Source organism: Gopherus evgoodei, chromosome 10, assembly GCF_007399415.2.
Source record: "Gopherus evgoodei ecotype Sinaloan lineage chromosome 10, rGopEvg1_v1.p, whole genome shotgun sequence".
NCBI lineage: Eukaryota > Metazoa > Chordata > Testudines > Testudinidae > Gopherus > Gopherus evgoodei.
The window spans coordinates 38875605-38899057 of NC_044331.1; the positions used below are offsets into that span (position 1 = coordinate 38875605).

A 23453-nucleotide genomic window follows, 5' to 3' on the forward strand; every position below is an offset into this window, starting at 1 on the left:
TATGGCTGGCTGGGGAAAAGCACCGCACAGGCCCTCACCCCAACCATCTACTGCACAGACACCCCTGCACCCCACCATCCTGCACCCACCCAGAGCAGCTACCACAGACACCCCTGCACCTCACCGTCCTGCACCCACCCAGAGCAGCTACCACAGACACCCCTGCACCTCACCGTCCTGCACCCACCCAGAGCAGCTACCACAGACACCCCTGCACCCCACCGTCCTGCACCCACCCAGAGCAGCTACCACAGACACCCCTGCACCTCACCATCCTGCACCCACCCAGAGCAGCTACCACACAGACACCCCTGCACCCCACCATCCTGCACCCACCAGAGCAGCTACCACAGACACCCCTGCACCCCACCGTCCTGCACCCACCCAGAGCAGTTACCACACGGACACCCCGGCACCCCACCATCCTACACCCACCCAGAGCAGCTACAACATGGACACCCCTGCACCCCACCGTCCTGCACCCACCCAGAGCGGCTACCACACGGACACCCCGGCACCCCACCGTCCTGCACCCACCCAGAATGGCTATCACACGGACACCCCGGCACCCCACCATCCTGCGCGCACCCAGAGCAGCTACAACACGGACACCCCTGCACCCCACCATCCTGCACCCACCCAGAGCAGCTACAACACGGACACCCCAGCACCCCACCATCCTGCACCCACCCAGAGCAGCTACCACACAGACACCCCTGCACCCCACCATCCTGCACCCACCCAGAGCAGCTACAACACGGACACCCCAGTACCCCACCGTCCTGCACCCACCCAGAACGGCTACCACACGGACACCCCGGCACCCCACCATCCTGCGCGCACCCAGAGCAGCTACAACACGGACACCCCTGCACCCCACCATCCTGCACCCACCCAGAGCAGCTACAACATGGACACCCCTGCACCCCACCATCCTGCACCCACCCAGAGCAGCTACAACACGGACACCCCAGCACCCCACCATCCTGCACCCACCCAGAGCAGCTACAACACGGACACCCCTGCACCCCACCATCCTACACCCACCCAGAGCAGCTACCACAGACACCCCTGCACCTCACCGTCCTGCACCCACCCAGAGCAGCTACCACAGACACCCCTGCACCCCACTGTCCTGCACCCACCCAGAGCAGCTACAACACGGACACCCCTGCACAAACCCAGAGCAGCCACCACACCGACACCCCTGCACCCATCCAGAGCAGCTACCACACAGACATCCCTGCACCCCACCATCCTGCAACCACCCAGAGCGGCTACCACAGACACCCCTGCACCCCACCGTTCTGCGCCCACCCAGAGCAGCTACCACACGGACACCCCTGCATCCCTCCATTCTGCACCCACCCAGAGCAGCTATCACAGACACCCCTGCACCCCAACATCCTGCACCCACCCAGAGCAGCTACCACAGACACCCCTGCACCCCACTATCCTGCACCCACCCAGAGCAGCTAGCTCATGGACACCCATACACCCCACTGTCCTGCGCCCACACCCAACCATCTGCTGCATGGACACCCCTGCATCCCACTGTCCTGCACCCACCTACAGCAGCTACCTCAGCAGCACTGCTGCCAGCTTCCCCATGTGGATGGGTCACCTCCCTGCCCCGCAGTTAGATTTACCAGAGCCTGCCTGCGGAGCAGTTATTCATAACCTACTTGCTGGGCACAATGTCACAACATGCCCGAGCTCTTCACTCATAGAGATGATTCCTCTCTCTTCCCTCCCCAGCACCATCTAATTTTGCCTCCAGCGGCAGCTTCAGAAACCGTGGGAGCTGTTGTAACTTTTACTTTATCTTCTACCACCCAAGCTACTCTTATCCATGTGTAACACTAAGCTTGGTAAGATTTACCTGTTTGCCACAATATCTTACAACAGGCAGTTCCACTGGTTAGTTACCTGTTGTGTAACCTAGGCAGTGTGGCTGAGGTGACAGTCCTCTAGACTAGGACTCAAAACCCGTTTCCAGACCCAGCTCTGCTGCTGGCTGACCTTGGGCAAGTCATTTCCTTCCCACTGCCTATTTCCCCACCTGTAAATTGGGAATAATGATACGGACCACCTTTTTAAAGTGTGTTGAGATTTACTTCTGAACGTGTGATAGAAGAGTAAGGTATTATTACTAACAAACTATTCTTCGTACCATTTTAATTGTATTGCCTTTCAATTCAATGGAGCACAGCCTTGTTCTTAAAAATAAAAGGCTGCCCCGGTCGTTTGCTGTTTAACAGCAATTTACCAAATTATTTCAGAGTCTGCAGTTAAAATGTTTACCCACTTCACTGCCTTCAGGCTATGCTGGCTTTGCTCTAAAGGAGCAACTGCATCATCCCAAGCTGTGAAGTTCCTGGAAATCAGAGCCCTGAGCAATAACCGGGAAAGGGGGTTAGCACAATAGGGCACCAGTGGCAGGGGCCAATCTAAACTGAGCACAATTTAAATGAAATTAGTAAAACCCAGCTGGTCCGTCGATGGCTGTTACCGGAGCTGTGCCCGGGGCAAGGGCTGGACTAGTCAGGGCTGTTATGAGACAAGGCTGGGGGAAGCGAATAGTTTACGGACTTTGCCTACCCCGGCTCTGGTTTCTGAAGAGGTCAGGACTGAAGGAGCAGGGAGGGTGTATGTGGGATGGAGAGACATTGACAGAGCTGCAGGGAGTAGGAATAGCTTATAGAGCACCTGCCCCTATGATGAATTCTGTCTGTGGCATCAATCTCTCCCTTTCAAATAGGGAAGATTTACTCCAGTTATTTAAAGACACGTCTCTGCTCCTGGTCTGAGGGTGTGAGAAGTGAGGGTGCAGGGGTGACAAGGGAGGCAGCGATGCAAATTCAAAATGCTCCACGTGGCTTTATTGGATCCCGCTGGCAAAATAGGAAACATCCCAAATAACTGGCTTCATGTGCCAAGGCCAACCGGAAACGCATGGAGAGATTCCCAGATGCACGTTCCTGCTGATCCTTTATTCCATGCACGGAGCTGCCCTGGGAAAGGTGGCAGGAGCATGGGGGGAAGGAAAGACAGAAAAGCTGCATTTATCCCCCAGGCTGGGGGCTCCTTTAAAGGAAGTGGAAAGAACAGAGGCAAAGTGCTTTTTAAGGGAGGGAGGCAGAGGAGCAAGAAGGGACTAGCGAACGCTCCACCGCGCTTCGGCTGATGAAACTTTCCAACTTCTTATGTACGACTGGCAGAGTCGCCCCAGCCACAGGCATCCTGGATTGCTGCAGGAGTTCAGTTAGTGGGTGATGTGGAGCTGGCCTAGCCGCAGCATTTGGTGGGCTGCTGCATGCTAGTCTCCAGAGGAGACATGGGAGCCCAAGCGCCTGCCCTGGAGTAGGCAGAAGCAAAAAGGAAAGATCAGCTCCCTGCAGCTGTTCAGGAACAGAGCCACCAACAAAGGGCTGGGCAGGGGATGTCAGGGTCTCTCACTGTTAAAGCAGCCTCCAGCCGGCAGGCCTGGGTGTTCTCCGGAGGCGTGTGTGTTACACGGTGGCACAGCCCATGGGTTTGGACGCCTTTGTTATGGGAACTCTGAGCTGAAGCTGGTCTCGAGGTGGAGATCTCGTTAACAGATGCAGAAGCCACCAAGCTCCCATCCACCATTGCTCTGGGGATGGATCCTGGGGTGGGGCTCCTGGAAACACAAGGGCTTGTGGGCAGGATGGAGGAGGGGCAGGCAGGAGGCTTCACAGCAAGAGAGCTGGAGGGTGGACGGCGGGGGGACAGTAGCCAGGAAGAGTGGGAAGAGCAGTCGTTAGTTTCAGCTGCAGGGGTCTGAGAAGGGAGGACAGAGCCCAGCCCAACCTCTGCCCAGGCAGTGTCTGTGGCTGTGTGCAGCAAAAGGCTCCCCCAGTGGAGGAACCGCATCCTCCAGACTCTCCGATGGGCAGCAGCACAATCAGCCGGCTCCTTCCACGCTCGCTGCCGTCCTCCCGGCTCCTCAGCTGAGAGTTTTCATCATGGCGTGGGCCTGTCTCAGCTCTGAAAGTGGAAGAGGAGATGCAAACAGCCAATGGGGCACACTGACCTAAATCTCACAGGGGGCACTGCAGCCAGTTGCCAATTCACCGGTCACAGCAGGGCAGAGAATACCTCTGTGCTGTGAGCAGGAACAGAGAAATGACACGACATGGAGACAGCTGATCTCTGTCTCAGCCAGTAGGGAGAGCAGCGGGCACACAGGAGAGGAAGCACCAGTCGGCAGGGCGGGGACGAGGCGAGCGATTCCAAGCTGCCCGTCTGCTGTCTACTCACCTGCCAGTAAGACCCGGAACTTCTCTGCCGACACGGTCATGGCAAAGGGCTCCATCATGCCTCGGTCCCCATCTCGCACGGTGAACTTCAGGTGCACAAGGGGCTCATTGACCTGCTGGAGCTCACTGGAGCTGAGCGTCTGATCCACCCTCCAGGACACAGAGTCCAGATGGTTCACTGAGGACAGAGGTAGAGCCAGTCTCAGGTTTGCGCTGTCAGTGTAAAACACCCTCTCTATGCACAAGCTGGCAATATGGATTTGAGAAGCATTTTTCAAAAGCATTAAGTGGCTTCACCCACTCCTGAAATGCAGCCACCTCTGGTGTATGCAACACAGCAGCTGTCTTACCGGCCCACAGCAACAATGTAAGACATTACAGGAAAGAAATGTCTCCAGTTGAAATAACAAGGGAATTTAGGTCAGTGGAGTGGAGCCTTCCGAGATGGAGTGTGGCTGGGATAATGTAGCTACCACCACTTGTTGCATAGATTCCCATGAGTCCAAGTGCTTAGCACCGCCTAAGCTCTCTCTCTCTCTCTCTTTATGGCCAAGAAAGATAACGCAGAAGGCAGAGCACCGCCTAGTGCATCACCTGCCCCACTCCCTGCTGCACTTGGATTGTTCCGGAAGTGAACTAACCTGGCCAGATCCTAACCTGTCAGGCCAACAAGGTCACAGCCCAAGGGGGTCAAACAACAGGGTTCTGGTCCCAGCTCCTGGTCATCCCCTCGGTTACTGCTGAAAACCCATCTGCCCTCAGCAAACTCTGATCCTATCCCACAGTCTTCAGGAGCAAGTTCGTCCCAGGAAGTCCCAGAGGAGAATGGCTGAGAAAGTCCTATTGAACTTCCATCCATGGACACAGGGGAACAGCTAGAGGGGTGGGGACAGTGGGCGCCAGCCTGTATCCCTGCTGAAGGACCATCTCCCAACCGCTGCCTGGAGCAGTGTCAGGTTTGCACAGCCAGAGGGGGAACACTTACATCTCAGGCTGTGTGTCCTCAGGCTGTCCTGCAGGGGGCTCTGTTTCTCCTCATAGGACCGGCACAATCCTGTGGCATGTTCTACAAAACAAGGAGACCAAGAAACGACCCACCAAAGAGCATCAGATCGGTCCCTACACAACACGACTCTGGTTCCAATGGGCTCAGAAGGGACCCTGGCTGCAAACTGCTGAGCTGGCCTGTTTAGCAGGGGGACTCTAGCAGGATACTGACATTGGGGCGCACGTTGGATAATGGGGGATGATGGTACCGTAGGGCATTTCAGTCAGAAGATGGCCCAGCTACTGCTCCAAAGCCTTTCCTGCTGGTTGACACAGCAAGTTCTAACTTCTCACTGATGGAAGAGTGCGGGGGACACACAACCCAGCAGCAATCGCCTCCTCCCCAACAGCCAACATACTGAAGTCCACACAGTGCTGGAGCAAGGGTGGAAGGATACAGTTATCCAGGGTTACAGCCTGGTGCATGGCGTAGACAGACTCTGCTCTGCTCCCCGGTGCCCTCCTCTGGCTGACATTGCACAAGACAGTCAGGCTGCTGCTACTGACCCCAGGGCTCCCCAGTGCGCTGCAGCCCTCTCCGAGGGACCCATCCCCTGAACCTTCCCTTACCTTTGGGCAGCCCCAGCTGTTGCAGCTCGCTGGACAGAGAGTCGCTGTCTACACTGTGTTTGGCTGCACTGGAGAGGATGAAGCTGAGCACAGCAATAGTGGCCTTCACGTCCCCAGACTCTGGAGAGAGGAGAAACCTTTGGGAATCTGCCTGGCAGCAGGGCTCTTCCCTGCAGGGAGGCAGCTTTGACAGACCCGTAAAATTGACGTAGGATCCAACAGCCCTTGCCATGGCCTGCCCTTTGCAGTTCATCGCCTGCAAGAGACCAGAGAGGGTGCACGCACAGACGCCACCTTGCAATGGGCCACAAGGGGCAGCAAGGAAACAGGCAGAAAGAACTGGGCTCATTGTCACCAACCTGGGTAAGAAGCAGTGATGGGCAGGGGACTGTGTGTGTGTTGGGGAGGGGGAGTCAATGCAACCGGCAGGGGTCAAAACAGGTTAGGATTTCAACAAGCCTGGGATAGGCAGGAGTCTAACTAGAATCGATTGATGCTAGGGATCCAAATACTAATAATGGCCAAGGGCCAGAGGCGTAAGGGCCTGTCTAAGTGCACACTTAGCTCGTGGCAAGCTGGGGTGTAAAGCTACCCTGCCCTAGCCAGCTATGCCCTGTCCGTGAGGACCCTGCTGCCGCGGACTAACAGCTCCCTAGGGCACTTTCACCTACTGTTTCCAAGCAGGCAGCTCCTAGGCGCGCTGCAGAACTCAGGGTGTGGAGCAGGGTCCACCTGGGCACCTAGCGCATGGCAGATTTACACCCTGGCTTCCCAAAACTAACCATTTGTTCAGCCAAAGCCTAAGGTTAGCACTGCACAATAACCAGGCCAGTGGCGGTAAGACAGGGCCAAGCCACAGCACGGCAACTCAGCCAGGGTCAGCTCATCCATAAAAACCAAACCAGACATTTCACACCATGGTTCCATCTGGCCTCAATCGTCCAGCCTGACCTGCGTAACAGCCCACTAGGTGCCCCTGAATTAATGCCTGTTTGAACCAGAGCAGATCTGGATTTAGAAATTGCCAGTGATGGGGAGCACTTGGGCAGTTGTTCCAACTGTTAATGACCCTGTAAAAACACCTTATTTCCAGTCTGAGTTTGTCTAGCTTCAACTTCCAACCATTGGCTCATGTTAGACGTTTGTCTGCTAGACTGAACAGCCCATTATCAGCTGTTTGTTCCCAGTGCAGGTACTTACAGGCTCCCATCGAGTCACCCCTTAACCTTCTCTTTGTGACGCTAACCTGGCTGAGTTCCTGGGACCCCTCCTCCCTCTCCCCTCTCCATTGCCACACTAAAACAGCAAATTCTGCAGGGCTGGTGTCATAAACAGATGGTTAAGGGTTACTGTCTCATTTACCTGTAAAGGGTTAAGAAGCTCAGTGAACCTGGCTGACACCTGACCAGAGGACCAATGGGGGGACAAGATACTTTCAAATCTTGGTGGAGGGAAGTCTTTGTTTGTGCTGTTTGTTTTGTTCATTGTTCGCTCTTGGGGCTAAGAGTGACCAGACGTGCAAACAGGTCTTTCTCCAATCTTTCTGAAACAGTCTCTCATGTTCAAAATAGTAAGTACTAGCTAGAAAAGGCAGATTAGTCTTATGTTTGTTTTCTTAACTTGTGAATGTGTATTTTGCTGGAAGGATTTTTACCTCTGTTTGCTGTAACTTTGAACCTCAGGCTAGGGGAGAGGGAGTCCCTCCAGGCTATATGAATCTGAATACCCTGTAAACATTTTCCATCCTGATTTTACAGAGATAATTTTTACTTTTTTCTTTCTTTAATTAAAAGCTTTCTTTTTAAAGAATCCAACTGATTTTTTTCCCTTGCCTAAGACCCAAGGGGATTGGGTCTGAACTCACCAGGAATTGGTGGGGGGAAAGGAGGGCAGGGGGGAGGTTAATTCCTCTCTGTTTTAAGATCCAAGGAGTTTGGATCAGTGTAGCCTCTCAGGGTAACCCGGGGAGGGGAAAGTCTGGGAGGGGGAAAGGAGGGGGAATGGTTTATTTCTCCTGGTTTTAAGACCCAAGGGGTTTGGGTCTTGGGTTTCCCAGGGAAGGTTTTGGGGGAACAGAAAGTGTGCCAGACACTATATTTTGGCTAGTGGCATGCTATCAGATCTAAGCTAGGAATTAAGCTTAGAAGTGTCCATGCAGGTCCTCACTTTTGGACGCTAAAGTTCAAACTGGGGGAAAAATACCTTGACAGCAGGGACGGCGGCTGTTCAGCTGTTTGGGCAGCACCTGGGAAGTGTGGATTGCTACTCTGATCACCACAACCACCAGGCCCAGGGCACTTCCACACACTCGGGAAATGGTGTTACCCCCTGCACCCCTGACGCAAGGCCCAGAACCACCCAAATATAAAGCCAGGGCAGTGTTTGGGGTGAGCAGGGGGAACTCGTCAGGCTGCCGATTAGCAGCATCGCCCCCAAACAGAATAGGAGCAAGGACCCTGGGAGATTAGCAGGGCTCCTGTGCTTGTTCACGAGCACAGCGTGCGGTCGGTTTCCACGGCTGGGCATTAACTCTTCAGGCTTTCACTGGTTCAGGACGTGCCTCTCCACTCGTGACCCCAGCCAGTGACGCTTTTCAGGCAATGTGGCTAACAAAGCCAAGCCCGGCGCCCATAAACGCTGCAGGTAAAATGTTCTCAGGCCAGGCACTGGGGTGTGGAATGGGCCAGGGGGAGGTAAAAGTCAGCCAAAGCCTGGCCTAGCATCCCAAAGCCACCGGCTTGCCACAGCCTCCCTGCCGTGAGCACAGACAGAGGAATGGCAGTTCTAGTAATGAAGCCAGCAAAGCTCCCTGGAAGGTAGGTGAGGCAAAGAGCCAAATCCACCCTGACAGCCTCACAGACAGTACTAGAGGAGCCCAGGCTACGGACACCCAACAGCTCTGGAAAGGAACAACACTCACCAAACCTGGCATCCGACGTTAGCTTCAGGATCTTTTCATACTGCAAGAGAAGAGCAACACCCAGGTCCATCAGCCCCAGGGAACCCCGCCCCCAGTGCACACTGCACGGCACAGAATGATCACTGAGCCCTCGCTGAGCAGATCCCCCAAGGGGCAAGCAGAGCCAAGGTAAGGCCAACACTCCACAAGGGGCATCTGGCTTCGGGTGCACTTGGAGTCAATAGGAGCGGTGGGGGCTCAGCACTTCTGAGTAACGGGGCCGAGGTGTCTCAAGGTGGGACCAAATTACTAGAAGCTGCTGGATTTCGCTTAAGTAACTTGCCCAAGGCCACATGGGTGATCAGGACTAGGACTTCTGGGTTCCTGGCTCCCACTAGCCCAAGCTGCCTTCACAATGGGGGGGTACAGGATGGGCCATTCCCACTGGCTGCTAGTGCTCCAGGCTTGTCCTACAGGGAACCTCCATGATCCAAACAGCGGGCGCTGCTGTCTGCGATGGGCATTACAAATGGCTCAGCCCCATGTCCCCGAGCGGTCAAACCCCCTTGCTGGGAGACCTCAAGGGAATCCGTGTTGTCAACCACAGGCCACTCCCCTAACAACGGCAGGACCAATGGGTGGATGAGGTGAAGCCGACCACACAGGACCCTTAGAAAAACAGACACTAATACTTACTAGTAAATACTTAGCAGCCATACGGCCCTTTCCACCAGCAGATCTCCCTGATGGGGGAGTGTCACTGGACTTATTTTACAGGTAGGAACACAGGCTTTAGGCACCCTGCCCAAGATCAGTGGCAGAGCTGGGACTGGAACCCAGGTGTCCTGACTCCCACTCTGATACCCGCTCCACACACACTCCACCGTACTGCCTGCCCTGAGGCTGGCCAGGTCAACATGGCCCACGCCACTCAGCCAGGGGGAGGGGAGACTTAGTCTCTGCGATCGCTGGATCCCTGCTCAGCGGGTCTGAACGTGGGAGAAGAACACCCTTCACTTACATCAATCCCCTCTCCCTGCAGATCCTTGAGCACCTGGCCACAGATGAGCTTCAGCTTCACCGAGGACTGGAAAGGAGAGAGCAAGAAAATAAAACTCCACTGCAGCACTGGGCCCAGCGGGCACTGCCTGGCAGGAGTCTGCGCTCCCCTCAAAACACACACTCTCTGCCACATCAGAGGGACCCATCTCAACCTTGCCCTGCCCCAGCCAAACAGTCACTGGTTTGGGTTGTTTTTAAACCACTCACTTCTCTGCCACTTTAGGGAACACCATGGTTTGGATTCCACAAAGAGATTCCCTGACTTCTGGATGCAATGGTCAGGCTAAAGCACCAGCCAGTTCTTGTGCTGTACTAAGTGTATTGCTCGAGCCCTTAATCAAAGCCTGTTCTATGTTCCTGAGCCTCTCCCCGCTCTCTTAGGGAAGCCCGGTCAGCCAGAGACAGGCGCAGAGTTCATGCCAGTCGCTCAGGGACCTGAGCTCTCCCGCTTCACCAGACACCCCGAGTCCCAGAGCTCAGATCAGGATGCATCACTCAGATATTCCCATTGCTGCCCCAGGCCGTAGATACCCCTCTCGACAGCCAAGGCTTCATGCTGATTGTCTGGTTCTCAGCACCTGATAGCATCTCTGGGGAGGTTTTAAGAGCAAAAATTGCTCAGATCCCAGTGCGCCGGGTAAAATCCAGAAGAAAACAGAGAAAGAGAAAACTTCCACTTAACTATTTTGGCCAAGGTGCTGATTTCAGCCAGGACCCAGTCGGGACAGTCCAAGTCTCCACAGAACCGGAACCTCTGGAAGGAGAAGATCGGGGGCAGTTAGGACCCAGGTGGCCTTTGGGCCAGGGGACGTCAGCGGTACAGTGTCCTTTGCAGGGCAGCCCAGCTCTTCTTGCCAGAGCAGGGGAACCCTCATTTCCCACCATTATTGCTGCCCTGCCCCCACTGCACCAAAAGAGCAGCCCCTAGATTTCTCTCCTCTCTGGGTACTTGGCTGCCCTCATCTCCAGTCTCTGCTATGGCTGAGTTTGCTGCAGAGTCAGATGGCAGCTGGGTCAATCCAGAGCAGTACAAATAACTCTCCTCCTCAGGCCCTGAGTCCCAAATGTATAACGCCTCTGCAAACTCAGGCACAGCGGCTCCGTGCATGGAGGTCATTAGTCTTTGGAGCAAGCTCCTGGGGAGAATGACCGGATGCACCTGGCCAAGCTCAGCCTTGGCACGAGGGCATACAACTGCCCTGAATTCATGGGCTTCCCCCCGGGCTGAACTGGGCCCAGAGTCTGAGAGAGAGACACTCATCCTGGAGAAGGAAAGAGATGGACAGGGCTAGGGTGTGCCCAGAGGGATCCGTCTGATGAAGGGGTGGGGTGAAGATGGGACAGGGCAGATGGCCCCTTCCTGTTCCTAATAACTACCAGTTAGGCTGCAGCTTCAGCAGTTTAACCAGCAAACGCTGGTACAGACCATGAGCCTGCATCCTGGAGCAGCCGCTTTATACCAGCTGCAGTTACACAGCGATAGCAAGGGCACAAGCTCCTGGCGTCTCATGTATACAGGTCCACAGGCTACAGAACCAGGCATAAGCCTCTCGGAGCAGGGGGCAGACATCTGGGTTGAGGGAAGAAGGACAGTTGATTCCCCCTCAGGTGTTTAACATTATCATGGCTCTGAAATGATCCTTTCCCCATCAACTCGTTCCCCTGCACATCCAGTGCTGAAGCCTTTACTACTCCCTGCTTTAGAAACACAGGTGCTGCTACAGCAACAGCCCATCACGCCCGGCATCCTGCCCCCAGCCCTGGCCAGAGCTGGTTGTTTCGGAGGAAAGATGCATTACAAGGAGTTTTCACTGGCCCCATCCTGCAGTGCAGCACTTTGGGGGTGGGGGTGAGGCAGGGAAGGCAGCGTTTCTTCCTGACCCCTGCAGGCTACTGGCCTGCAGCCTGAAGCATGAGATTAATTTATCCTGAGCACTCTTAACTAAGAGAGGTATTAGAACTCAAAGGGCTGCCACTGTGGGTTCCCCGGGCCAATCACCTACTCTGCAAAGGGGCAGCTCTTTCTGTTTGCTCCAGCTCCTTCCCGGGGCCTCACTGATCTCAGGTCACTGGAGGGAGGGAGCAGTTTTTAAGCCAGACACAATATTTAACCCACCCCCAGACGCCCATATTAGGAAGCTAGTGACACCCGCCTGGCTAATCCCAAGCACTGGGCTAGCAACGGGGAGTCCTCAGCCATGGCTCCAGCTCTTACCCGGAGTCCCTGCTGCCCCGGGGACACAGCTCTGCATCGCCCCAAGCCCCCAAATCCCAGCAAAGCACTGACACCCCCCAGCCATGCACCGCGCCTGCCCTCACCATTGTTTCCTGCTGCTTCTGCAACGCCTGACCACGCCCACGGCAGGGCCGGAACCCATCAGCTGATCTCGCAGCGCGGTCAGCTGACCACAGACCCCCCGGCGCTGCAGCCTGTCAGCCGCTCGCTGAGCCGAGTCAGCTGAGCGCAGATTTAGTGACGCTTCAACCGTAGGGGCGGCTGACTGATTGCACAGGGGGCAGCTGCCCGCTGGGCTGTTACCGAGTCCTGAGACAAGGTAGGGGAGGGGATGTCTGTTACGGGGCCAGCTTCTGTTGGTGGGAGAGAGGAGCTCTCGAGCCACACCGAGCTCTTCTTCGGGCCAGGCACTGTACGCTCGTCTCTCTCACCAACAGAAGCTGGGCCAATAAAAGCGATCACCTCCCCCTAGGGTGACCAGATGTCCTGATTTTATAGGGACAGTTGTGATTTTTGGGTCTTTTTCTTATATAGGTGCCTATTACCCCCCACCGCCTGTCCCGATTTTTCACATTTGCTATCTGGTCACCCCCTACGTCCCCCACCTTGTCTGTCTAGCATCCTGGGACCAACACGGCTGGAACAACACTGCATCCAAAAAAATCATGAGTTTTAAAAACTGCTCCTACTGTCAGGGGTTCTCTTCATTTGGTGTCTGGTTTTTGAGTCTTCAGGTCTTACGTTTTAAAGATTTTTCTATGCAGTGCTGGAAAATGATGGGGTTTTTAAATGGAAGCTGAGAGTCTCACATAAGCTCATGACTCCATGAGTTGGGGTTTTAAGGCAAAGCACCAATTGTCATGAGTGAGACAGCTGATAAAGTGAACTGAGTAAGAGTAAATCCGGCATTCTGCTTTGTTGCTAAATTAAAGAAGTGAATGATCAGTTTTACTGGGTAATCAACATAAAGGCCAAAGAATGGGAACCCAACTCCACCCCCCCCAAATTCTAGGGAAGATCTGATCCAAATATCATTGCTTGGGTTTCTCTCTATGATGGACCAGACTAGAGCCCTAAATCCAAACATGTCCAGTCTTAGGGGAGTTCAGATTTTGATCTGAATCCAGAGCAGGTTTGGTCCAAGCTCTTCCAAAAATGTGCCTATGACACACTGCCTGAGAGAGTGGGGAAGAAGAGGAAGCTTTGGGGATGGGGTAGTTCTGTGTCATTACTGAGATGCATTCACTTTCAAACCAGCTTGATGCTTTCCTTAACACAGCTGTAGGAAATGCAGGAGGGATTGGGGATGGGATGAGAGGGCATCAATGCCTGCAGGAAGGGTTAACAGTTTAGATGGGCAGTGGAGAGTGAGGTCAGTCGGGCTTTGACTGTGGGCTGGCTCTTGATTAGAGCCTTTTCCTATCTCTCTGCCCACCTATTGGCTTTCCAGCCTCCGGCCCCACACACCTTTCCCCTCCTCAGCTCCCTTTCACTCAGTAATGGGCCAGGAATATCCCCACGCTGCACTGGGACACTGGTCCCCTTCCTGTGTTCCTGATTCAGACAAGTATCAGAGGGGTAACTGTGTTAGTTTGGATCTGTAAAAGCAGCAGAGTCTCCTGTGGTACCTTATAGAGTAACAGATGCATTGGAGCATGAGCTTTCGTGGGTGAATACCCCCTTTGTCGGATGCATGCAGTGGAATTTCCAGAGGCAAGTATATATATGCAAGTGTAAGCAGAGTCAGGATAAGCTCTACCCTGACATCTGGTGGAAAGAATTTCAGAGAGTGTATTTGCATAGGCACGCCTACCCTATCCTGGACTGCTGAGCTGTGGGACTGCTCGGTGACAAATGACTCACCCTCACTTGGGTGGTACTTGCTAGACAAGGGACATGGGTTCCAAAACCAGTGAATTGAGGGGCCTGGGGGTGCAGTCTCCTTGTGGAGCCAGAAGCACCAGCCCCCCCCCCCCCCCCCCGGAATGTCAGAGTTGATTTTTTTTTATTCCCTCAAGAATCTAAATACAGGTTACTGAGCTGAATTCACTTTGGGCTAATGGTGCACTAGCACTGGGGCTCCCCTACTAAGAGCTGAGATCACTGAGAGTTGAAATCACTAAAGAGCTGAAATTACTGAGCTGAGAGCACTGAGTACTATGCTAACTAGTGGGGGAGCCTGAAGATATGCTGTGGAACAGAGCGGCTGGTGGAGTGGAGCAGTTGTGGGGACGGCTGGAGCGGATCACGGGACAGCTGGTGGAAGCGGAGCGGCTGGCAGAGCGGAGTAGCTGTGGGACGGGTGGAGCGGCCCACAGAGTGAGCGAAGCCAAACAGTTTGCAGGGAGAACTGGAGCAGCTCATGGAGCAGAGCAGCTGGTGGAGCGGAGCAGTTTCTGAGGACGGCTGGAGGAGCAGAGTGGAGCGGCTTGTGAAGCGGAGCAGTTCATGGAGAAGGCGGAAGCAGAACCCACGGAGAGGCAGGGCAGTTGGCCCTGGACCACGTAAGGTGCCCCTTTCTACCCAGGCTGGGGGGGGGACCTCTACAGATAAACTCTCAAACTCTGGGGTGGCATTGACCAGAGACTTTTGGTTTGTTGGACTTTGGGGTGATTGGACTTAAAACCCTAAGGGGAAAAAGGACAGTGCCAAACGTACTTGGAGGTGGGTTTTGTTTATGGTTTGTGTTATAACCCTGTTTGTGGTGTTTCTCCAATGGGATGCCGCATTGATTCCTTCCTTTATTAAAAAGATTTTGCCACACTCAGACTCCGTGCTTGCGAGAGGGGAAGTATTGCCTCCTAGAGGCGCCCAGGGGGGTGTGATATGTGAGTGTCCCAGGTCACTGGGTGGGGGCTCGAGCTGGTTATGCATTGTGTTACTGAAACGGAACCCCTGGATACTGAACCCGGCCCTTGTTGCTGCCAACTCAGAGGGGCAGAAGGGTTACACAAGCAAGAATCAGGCTGGAGATAATGAGGTTAGTTCAAGCAGGGAGGATGAGGCCCTCTTCTAGTAGTTGAGGTGTGAACACCAAGGGAGGAGAAACTGCTTTTGTAGTTGGTTAGCCATACACAGTCTTTGTTTAATCCTGAGCTGATGGTGTCAAATTTGCAGATAAACTGAAGCTCAGCAGTTTCTCGGTGAAGTCTGGTCCTGAAGTTTTTTTTGCTGCAGGATAGGTACCTTTAAATCTGCTAGTGTGTGTCCAGGGAGATTGAAGTGTTCTCCTACAGGTTTTTTTATATTGCCATTCTTAATGTCTGATTTGTGTCCATTTATCCTTTTATGTAGGGACTGTCCCGTTTGGCTGATGTACATAGCAGAGGCTGCATATGATGGCGTATATTACATTGGTGGATATGCAGGTGAATGAACTGGTGATGGTGTGGCTGATCTGGTTAGGTCCTGTGATGGTGCTGCTGGTGTAGATATGTGGGCAGAGTTGGCATAGAGGTTTGTTGCATGGATTCGTTCCTGAATTAGAGTTACTATGATGTGGTGTGTAATTACTGGTGAGAATATGCTTCAGGTTGGCGGGTTGTCTGTGGGCGAGGACTGGCCTGCCACCTAAGGTCTGTGAAAGTGAGGGATCATTGTCCAGGATGGGTTGTAGATCCCTGATGATGCGTTGGAGGGGTTTTAGCTGGGGACTATATGTGATGGCCAGTAGAGTTCTGTTGGTTTCTCTCCTGGGCTTGTCTTGCAGTAGGAGGCTTCTGGGTACACGTCTGGCTCTGTTGATCTGTTTCCTTATTTCCTCGTGTGGGTATCGTAGTTTTGAGAATGCTTGGTGAAGATTTTGTAGGTGTTGGTCTCTGTCTGAGGGGTTGGAGCAGATGCGGTTGCACCTCAGTGCTTGGCTGTAGACAATGGATTGTGTGGTGTGTCCGGGATGGAAGCTGGAGGCATGAAGGTAGGCATAGCAGTCGGTGGGTTTTCAGTATAGGGTGGTGTTAACATGACCATCACTTATTTGCACCGTGGTGTGTAGGAAGTGGACCTCCCATGTAGATTGGTCCAGGCTGAGGTTGATGGTGGGGTTGTCATAAACAGATAGCTAAGGGTTAATGTCTCTTTCACCTGGAAAGGAGTAACCTGAAACACCTGACCAGGGGCCCAATCAGGAAACAAGACTTTTTCAAATCTGGGTGGAGGGAAGTTTTGGGTGTAAGTTCTTTGTCCTTTGTTTTGGGTCTGACCTTCTCGGCTCTGAGAGTGATCTTTCTGTCTCCTGCCTTTCTAATCTTCTGTTTCCCAGTTGTAAGTACAAAGAGATAAGACAGTAGGTTTATATTGTTTGGTTTTTTTGTATTTACATGTGTGTAGTTGCTGGAATGTGTTAAATTGTATTCTTTGTGGATAAGGCTGTTTATTAATATTTCTTTTAAGCAATTGACCCTGTATTTGTCACCTTAATACAGAGAGACCATTTTTATGTATTTTTCTTTCTTCTTATAAAGCTTTCTTTTTTAGACCTGTTGGAGTTTTTCTTTAGTGGGAATTCCAGGGAATTAAGTCTGAACTCACCAGGGAATTGGTGGGAGGAAGAAGTCAGGGGGGAAATCTCTTTGTGTTAGATTTACTAAGCCTGACTTTGCATACCCTCTGGGTGAAGAGGGAAGTACTTGTGTTTCCAGGAAATGGGGAGGGTGGAGTCCCTCTGTTTAGATTCACAGAGCTTGCTTCTGTGTCTCTCTCCAGGAACCCAGGGAGGGAACACCTGGAAGGGAGAAGGGGGGGGGAAATGGTTTTATTCCCCTTTGTTGTAAGACTCAAGGAATTTGGGTCTTTGGGGTCCCCAGGGAAGGTTTTTGGGGGGGACCAGAGTGCCCCAAAACACTCTAATTTTTTGGGTGGTGGCAGCTTTACCAGGTCCAAGCTGGTAACTAAGCTTGGAGGTTTTCATGCTAACACCCATATTTTGGACGCTAAGGTCCAAATCTGGGAAATATGTTATGACAGGGGTGGAAGCTGTTAGAATCGTGGTGGAATTTTTCCAGAGTCTCCTTCCCATTGGTCCAGATGATGAAGATGTCATCAATGTAGAGTAGGTAGAGAAGGGGTGTGAGTGGACGAGAGCTGAGGAAGCATTGTTCCAAGTCAGCCATAAAAATGTTGGCATATTGTGGGGCCATGCAGGTGCCCATAGCGGTGCCACTGATCTGGAGGTATATATTGTCATCAAATTTGAAATAGTTGTGTGTGAGGATAAAGGCACAGAGCTCAGCAACCAGTTGTGCTGTGGCATCATCAGGGATACTGTTCCTGACAACTTGTATTCCATCTGTGTGTGGGATGTTTGTGTAGAGAGCCTCTGCATCCAGGGTGGCTAGGATGGTGTTTTCTGGAAGATCACCAATGCATTGTAGTTTTCTCAGGAAATCAGTGGTGTCACGGAGATAGCTGGGAGTGCTGGTGGCGTAGGATCTGAGTAGAGAGTCCACATATCCAGAGAGTCCTTCAGTGCATGAGAGTGCCAATGCTCAAGGTGATAGGGCATCCAGGATTTCCGGGTTTGTGGATCTTGGGTAGTAGATAGAATAATCTTGGTCGGGGCTCTAAAGGTATGTTGATTTGTTCTGGTGCTAGTGTAGAGAGTGTCTTGAGTAGTTGGTGCAGTTTCTTAGTGTATTCCTCAGTGGGATCTGAGGGAAGTGGCCTGTAGAATTTGGTATTGGAGAGTTGTCTGGCAGCCTCCTTTTGGTAGTCAAACCTGTTCATGATGACAACAGCACCTCCTTTATCAGCTTCTTTGACGATAATGTCAGGGTGGTTTCTGAGGCTGTGGATGGCATTGCGTTCTGCACGACTTAGGTTATGAGGCAAGCGATGTTGTTTTTCTACAATTTCTGCCTGTGCGGACAGTTTCCCCCAGCTGTAGGGAATTAAAAGCAGCTCTGCAGAAGGAGGCGAAGCTGGGTCTAAAAATAAGGAAGCCACTGAGAGGCAGGGTTTAGGGCATAGTGTTTTGCACACACCCAGGATTAAGGTCAGTGGAAAGATCGTTCCCTCTGTGGCTGCACATGGGAAGTAACCAGCCTGGGCATACCGAGGGGTGGGGGGGATGAGGGAGGAGTGCCAGCTCCCTGCCAGCACCACACCTTGCACAGAGGAGCTGGGGAGAGCTATGCAGCTGCCAGGTACATCCATGGATTAGGCACCAACTCCCCTGCCTCTTCTGCTGGGGTGACTAGTCCCCTCCCACACACAGTCCCCCAAAATGATGAGAATGTTGCAAGCTGAACTTTGTAGGGTGAAATCCTGGCCCTGGTGAAGGCAGTAGTAAAAACCCCCATTGGCTTCAATAGGATTTCACTGGTAGCATTTCCTCTCCCACATGGACCCAACCTCTTGCCTCTCCCCCTTAAAACACTGTCCCAGGAGACCTCTCTTCCCTTGGCCCCAGGGCTCCTGTTCAAAGCAGCGGGAGCAAAATGGCCATAAAAATATTGAAACACTAATCTTGGGGCTGACAAGGCCTGAATTAATGTCACTGCTCCATTGCTTGTTTTTGCTGCAGCCTTTGCCCCACCCTTCATCTGGATAGTTAGCCTGTAAAGTGTCTGGGACAGAGACCTTGTCTTCATCCTGATCTCACACGTCCTTTCACAGCAAATGGGGAAACTGAGGGATGGGGAGTTTAAGTGACTCACCCGAGAACACATCAAGGGATTGCACGCTAGCAGAGAAAACAAGCATGCTTTTAACTAGCTCTTGTGTCCAATTTCTCTCACTGTCAGGTTTTTGTTAAAAGCCAATGTTTATATAGGACTTAAACATTAGTCTTTTGTGCAATTGCATTTAACACGCCTGTTATTATTTATATTACAGTCATGGGCACCAGGTTTGTATAATTTTGGTGGTGTCCAGAACGGGTCCAAGCAGAGCCATCTCTGGAGCAACTGCCCCGGGCCCTGCGTTTTGGGGGGGCCCCATGCTTCAGAGGGCCATGGGTTCCAGGCAGAGCTGTCCGTCCATAGGACAGACTGGGGCAACCGCCCTGGGCCCCATGCTTTGGAGGGCCCCGTGCTTCAGAGGGATGCGGGGTCCAGGGCAGCCTGGAGGGTTAGTGGGGGGGCTGATGCCAGCAGCAGCAAGCGACCTGGCCCCAGCCAGCTCCTGCTCCACCCCCATTCCACCCCTTCCCCCAAGCCCCCACCTCTTTCAGGCTTCTGCCCCCTCCCCCAAGTGATGCTAGGAGCTGGTGGGGCAGAGCGGAACAGGGTGGGCTGGGGCCAGGTCGCTTGCTGCTGCCAGCACCAGGTCCCCCGCTAACCCCACAGGCCGCCCTGGACCCCACGTCCCTGCGAAGAGCAGGGCTCCCCAAAAGCGCAGTAAGCCCAAACATTGGTGAAGCCAGGCCCACGTTCCTAAATATTGGTGGAGCATGGGCATCATGGGCCATATAACTCGCTGCCTATGATTACAGGAGCATCTAGAGGCTTCAGCTGAAATCAGGGCCCCATGGTACTTGGTGCTGTACATACACAAAGTCCCTATCCTGAACAGGTCACAATCTAACTAGGCATGACAGGGCCAGAGGTAGTGACTTGCTCAAGATCACACAGCAGGTGAGGCCAAGCCAGGATAGGGTTGCCAGGTGTCCAGTTTTTGACCAGAACACCTGGTCAAAAAGGGATCCTGGCAGTTCTGGTCAGCACCACTGACCAGGCTGTTAAAAGTCCAGTTGGCACGAGGCTGGCAGACTCCCTGCCCGGCTTCTGGGAAGCGGCCAGCATGTCCCTCTGGCTCCTAGGTGGAGGGGAGGCCACGGGGACTTTGTGGGAACTGTGGCCAATGGGAGCTGCAGGGGCAGTACCTGCAGATGGGAGCAGTGTGCAGAGTCCCCGTGGCCACCCCAGGTCTACCAGAGGGACGTCAGCCACTTCCTGGGAGCTGCCTGAGGTATGCACCACTGGGAGCCCACACCCCTCACACCCTATTGCACCCCAACCCCCTGCCCCAGCCCAAAGTCCCTCCTGCACCCCAAAGCCCTCATTCCTGGCCCCACCCCAGAGCCTGCACCCCCCAGCCAGAGCCCTCATGCCCCATCCCAACCCTCTGCCCCATCCTAGTGAAAATGAGTGAGTGAGTGAGGCTGGGGGAGAGCAAGTGATGGAGGGAGGAGAATGGAGTGAGCAGGGCCTCAGAGAAGGGGCAGGGCTGTTTGGTTTTCTGTGATTAGAAAGTTGGCAACCCTAAGCCAGGAGCAGGACCCAAATCTTCTGAGGCCCAGTCCAATGCTGTAGTCTAGCCCCAGGCCTGGCTATCTCTCAAGGCCTGTTCTGAGAACTGTCCTATTGGTTCTGATGCAAAATAAGTAAAAGCCATGTTAGATTTTTAGTGCCATTAGGAGTAAAAGGGGAGAAACAAATCCCTGCTCCTTTCTCTTATTTTGGTTCCTTCTTCTCCTATTCCCTGGTCCCCTGTTCCTCCCTCTCTCTGCTTCCTTCCCAGCAGACCAGAGACCAGCGGCTCCAGGTACTAGAGCAGGGGTCAGCAACCTTTCAGAAGTGCTGTGCCAAGTCTTCATTTATTCACTCTAATTTAAGGTTTCGTGTGCCAGTCATACATTTTAATGTTCTTAGAAGGTCTCTTTCTATAAGTCTATAATATATAACTAAACTATTGTTGTATGTAAAGTAAGTAAGGTTTTTAAAACATTTAAGACGCTTCATTTAAAATTAAATTAAAATCCAGAGCCCCCCGGACCGGTGACCAGGACCCGGGCAGTGTGAGTGCCACTGAAAATCAGCTCATGTGCTGCCTTTGGCATGTGTGCCATAGGTTGCCTATCCTTGTACTAGAGTCTAGGATGGGCCATGGCAGCAAAACTATAAGAAACTCAATGTAAACCACTAACAGTGGAGGAGCCAGGAAGGAAGGGAGCAGATAAAAGAGCCACCACTGAGGGTCAAGGTGCTCTTACCACTCCCAATGTGACAAACAATCACACACACTAAGGGTATGTCTACATCTAAAATTTTGCAGCGCTGGTTGTTACAGCTGTATTAGTACAGCTGTATAGGGCCAGCGCTGCAGAGTGGCCACACTTACAGCAACCAGCGCTGCAAGTGGTGTTAGATGTGGCCACACTGCAGCGCTGTTGGGCGGCTTCAAGGGGGGTTCGGGGAACGCGAGAGCAAACCGCAGGGAAGGAGACCTGCTTGTACTGGGGTTCGGGGAACGCGAGAGCAAACCGGGGAAGGAGATCTGCTTCCCCGCGGTTTGCTCTCGTGTTCCCTGAACCCCCCTGCAAACCGCAGGGAAGGAGACCTGCTTGCACGGGGGTTCGGGGAACGCGAGAGCAAACCGCAGGGAAGGAGACCTGCTTGTACGGGGGTTCGGGGAACACGAGAGCAAACCGGGGAAGGAGACCTGCTTCCCCGCGGTTTGCTCTCGCGTTCCCCGAACCCCCCTGCAAACCACAGGGAAGGAGACCTGCTTGCTCGGGGGTTCGGGGAACGCGAGAGCAAACCGGGGAAGGAGACCTGCTTGATTACCAGAGAGGCTTCTTCAGGTATGCTGCGATACCTGCTTATTCCACGGAGGTCAAGAAAAGCGCTGGTAAGTGTCTACACTTGATTACCAGCGCTGGATCCTCTACACCCGAGACAAAACGGGAGTACGGCCAGCGCTGCAAACAGGGAGTTGCAGCGCTGGTGATGCCCTGCAGATGTGTATACCTCCTAAGTTGCAGCGCTGTAACCCCCTCACCAGCGCTGCAACTTTGTGATGTAGACAAGCCCTTAAAGGAGGCACCACCTCAGTAAGGTGCAGCAGGTGGTAACACTATAATTCTCTGCTGCCAGAAGGGGGCGGCAGAGACCTTCAGATCTGATTCTCAGGACTTCTATTCCCAGCTGCAAAGCAAACACTGACCTTGCCTCTGCCCCCAGGGCTACTCTGAAAGGGAGATCAGTGACTGAGCAACTACATGTCCATTGGCCTGTTAACCATGCTAGCTAAGGTACAGCGACGACGGCCCTCAGCTGCATAGGCTGTGAGCACCTGATGCTCTTAATGTATTTGCCCTCACAACATTCCTGGAAGGGAGGGAAGTGCATATCACAGAAGAGGAACTGAGGCAGAGAGACTAAGGCCCAGATCCTCAAAGGTACTTAGGCTCCTCCCTTCCCTTGATTTAAATTCAATGGAAGTTGGGAGTCTAAATATCTTTGAGGATCTTGGCCTAAGTGACTTGGCCAAGGCAGCGCAGGGACGGGACGGGACCCCGTGGCCCCACACAGCAGAGCCCCTTGGAGGAAGGCACCTCTGCTGTGGAAGCCAGTGTCTGCCAGGGCTGTCCCGAGGCAGCGAGCTGGGCATGGAACAAGAGGCAGCAGAAAAACCATTCCATGGGCCACCTTTCCCTGGAGATCTTCCCAGCCCCACTCTGGACGCGGCTGAGAAGAGCTCAGCTCACTGGGTTAGAAGCAGAGCAGGTGGATGCTGAGCTGTACTGAAAGTCGGGCCCTGCTTATCTGACCTTTGTCACCATAGGAACCCAGTGCTTCACAGTCACTAATGGATACACCCTCCAGGCAGGGACATGCTATCCCCATGTAGGGGTTGGGGAATGGAGGCCCAGGATCAGGGAAGTGACTTGCCCAAGGTCCCACAGGAAGCCTGGGGCCAAGAGGGGAATTGAACCCAGCCTCCCGAGTTCCCACCCCGTGCCCTACCCCTGGGGCCATTCTTACAGTCCTGGCACCCGAGTCCCCACCCTGTGCCCTGCCCCCGGGGCCATTCTTACAGTCCTGGCACCCGAGTCCCCACCCTCAACATTAAGAGAGGAGTTACTGTAAATTTTTCTCTCTTTTTGTTTTTAATAACATTTACCTTTTTTAAGAACAGGATTTGATTTTTGTGTCCTAAGAGGTTTGTGCACATGTTGTTTAATTAGCTGGTGGCAACAGCTGATTTCCTTTGTTTTTTTTCCTCAGCTCTTCCTGGGGGGAGGGGGGGGAATGACAGGGTTTAAGGGTATCCACAGGAAGGAATTCCCAAATGTGCCTTCCTGGATTCTCAAAGGGGTTTTGCACTTGAGTGGTGGCAGCATCTACCCAGCCAAGGTCAGAGTAAAGCTGTAACCTTGGGAGTTTAATACAAGCCTGCAGTAGCCAGTATTAATTGTTAGAATCTTTGCAGGCCCCGCCTTCTGCTCTCAAAGTGCCAGAGTGGGGAATCAGCCTTGACATCCTATAAATAACATTCCTTTAGATAGTTTGTTACAGGATTGGTTACAGGTGCTGCCCTTGGTGTAAGATCTAGGGTACCAATTGATCTGGGGGTAACTGATAAGTTTCTCAGGACTGGAAGCAACTTGAATAGGGTGTGATTTTTGGTGTGA

General features: G+C 53.2%; 1 protein-coding gene across 4 annotated transcripts; it reads right to left on the bottom strand.

Annotated features, from left to right (window-relative positions):
• Positions 1–2856: 2856 nt before the first annotated feature.
• COMMD4 (COMM domain containing 4) lies at positions 2857–12265 on the bottom strand. Of its 4 annotated transcripts, XM_030578324.1 has the most exons (8): positions 12181–12265; positions 10544–10615; positions 9821–9886; positions 8821–8860; positions 5901–6020; positions 5269–5349; positions 4285–4461; positions 2857–4011 (listed from the first exon to the last, which is right to left on the bottom strand). In XM_030578324.1, the coding sequence occupies exons 1-8, from the start codon at positions 12181–12183 to the stop codon at positions 3971–3973; spliced, it is 600 nt and encodes a 199-aa protein (XP_030434184.1). In that variant the 5' UTR covers positions 12184–12265; the 3' UTR covers positions 2857–3970. The 4 variants fall into 4 exon arrangements, with proteins under 4 accessions (XP_030434184.1, XP_030434185.1, XP_030434186.1 ...); XM_030578325.1 differs by lacking the exon at positions 5901–6020; XM_030578326.1 differs by lacking the exons at positions 9821–9886; positions 10544–10615; positions 12181–12265 and adding an exon at positions 9496–9800.
• Between the last annotated feature and the right edge of the window lie 11188 nt (positions 12266–23453).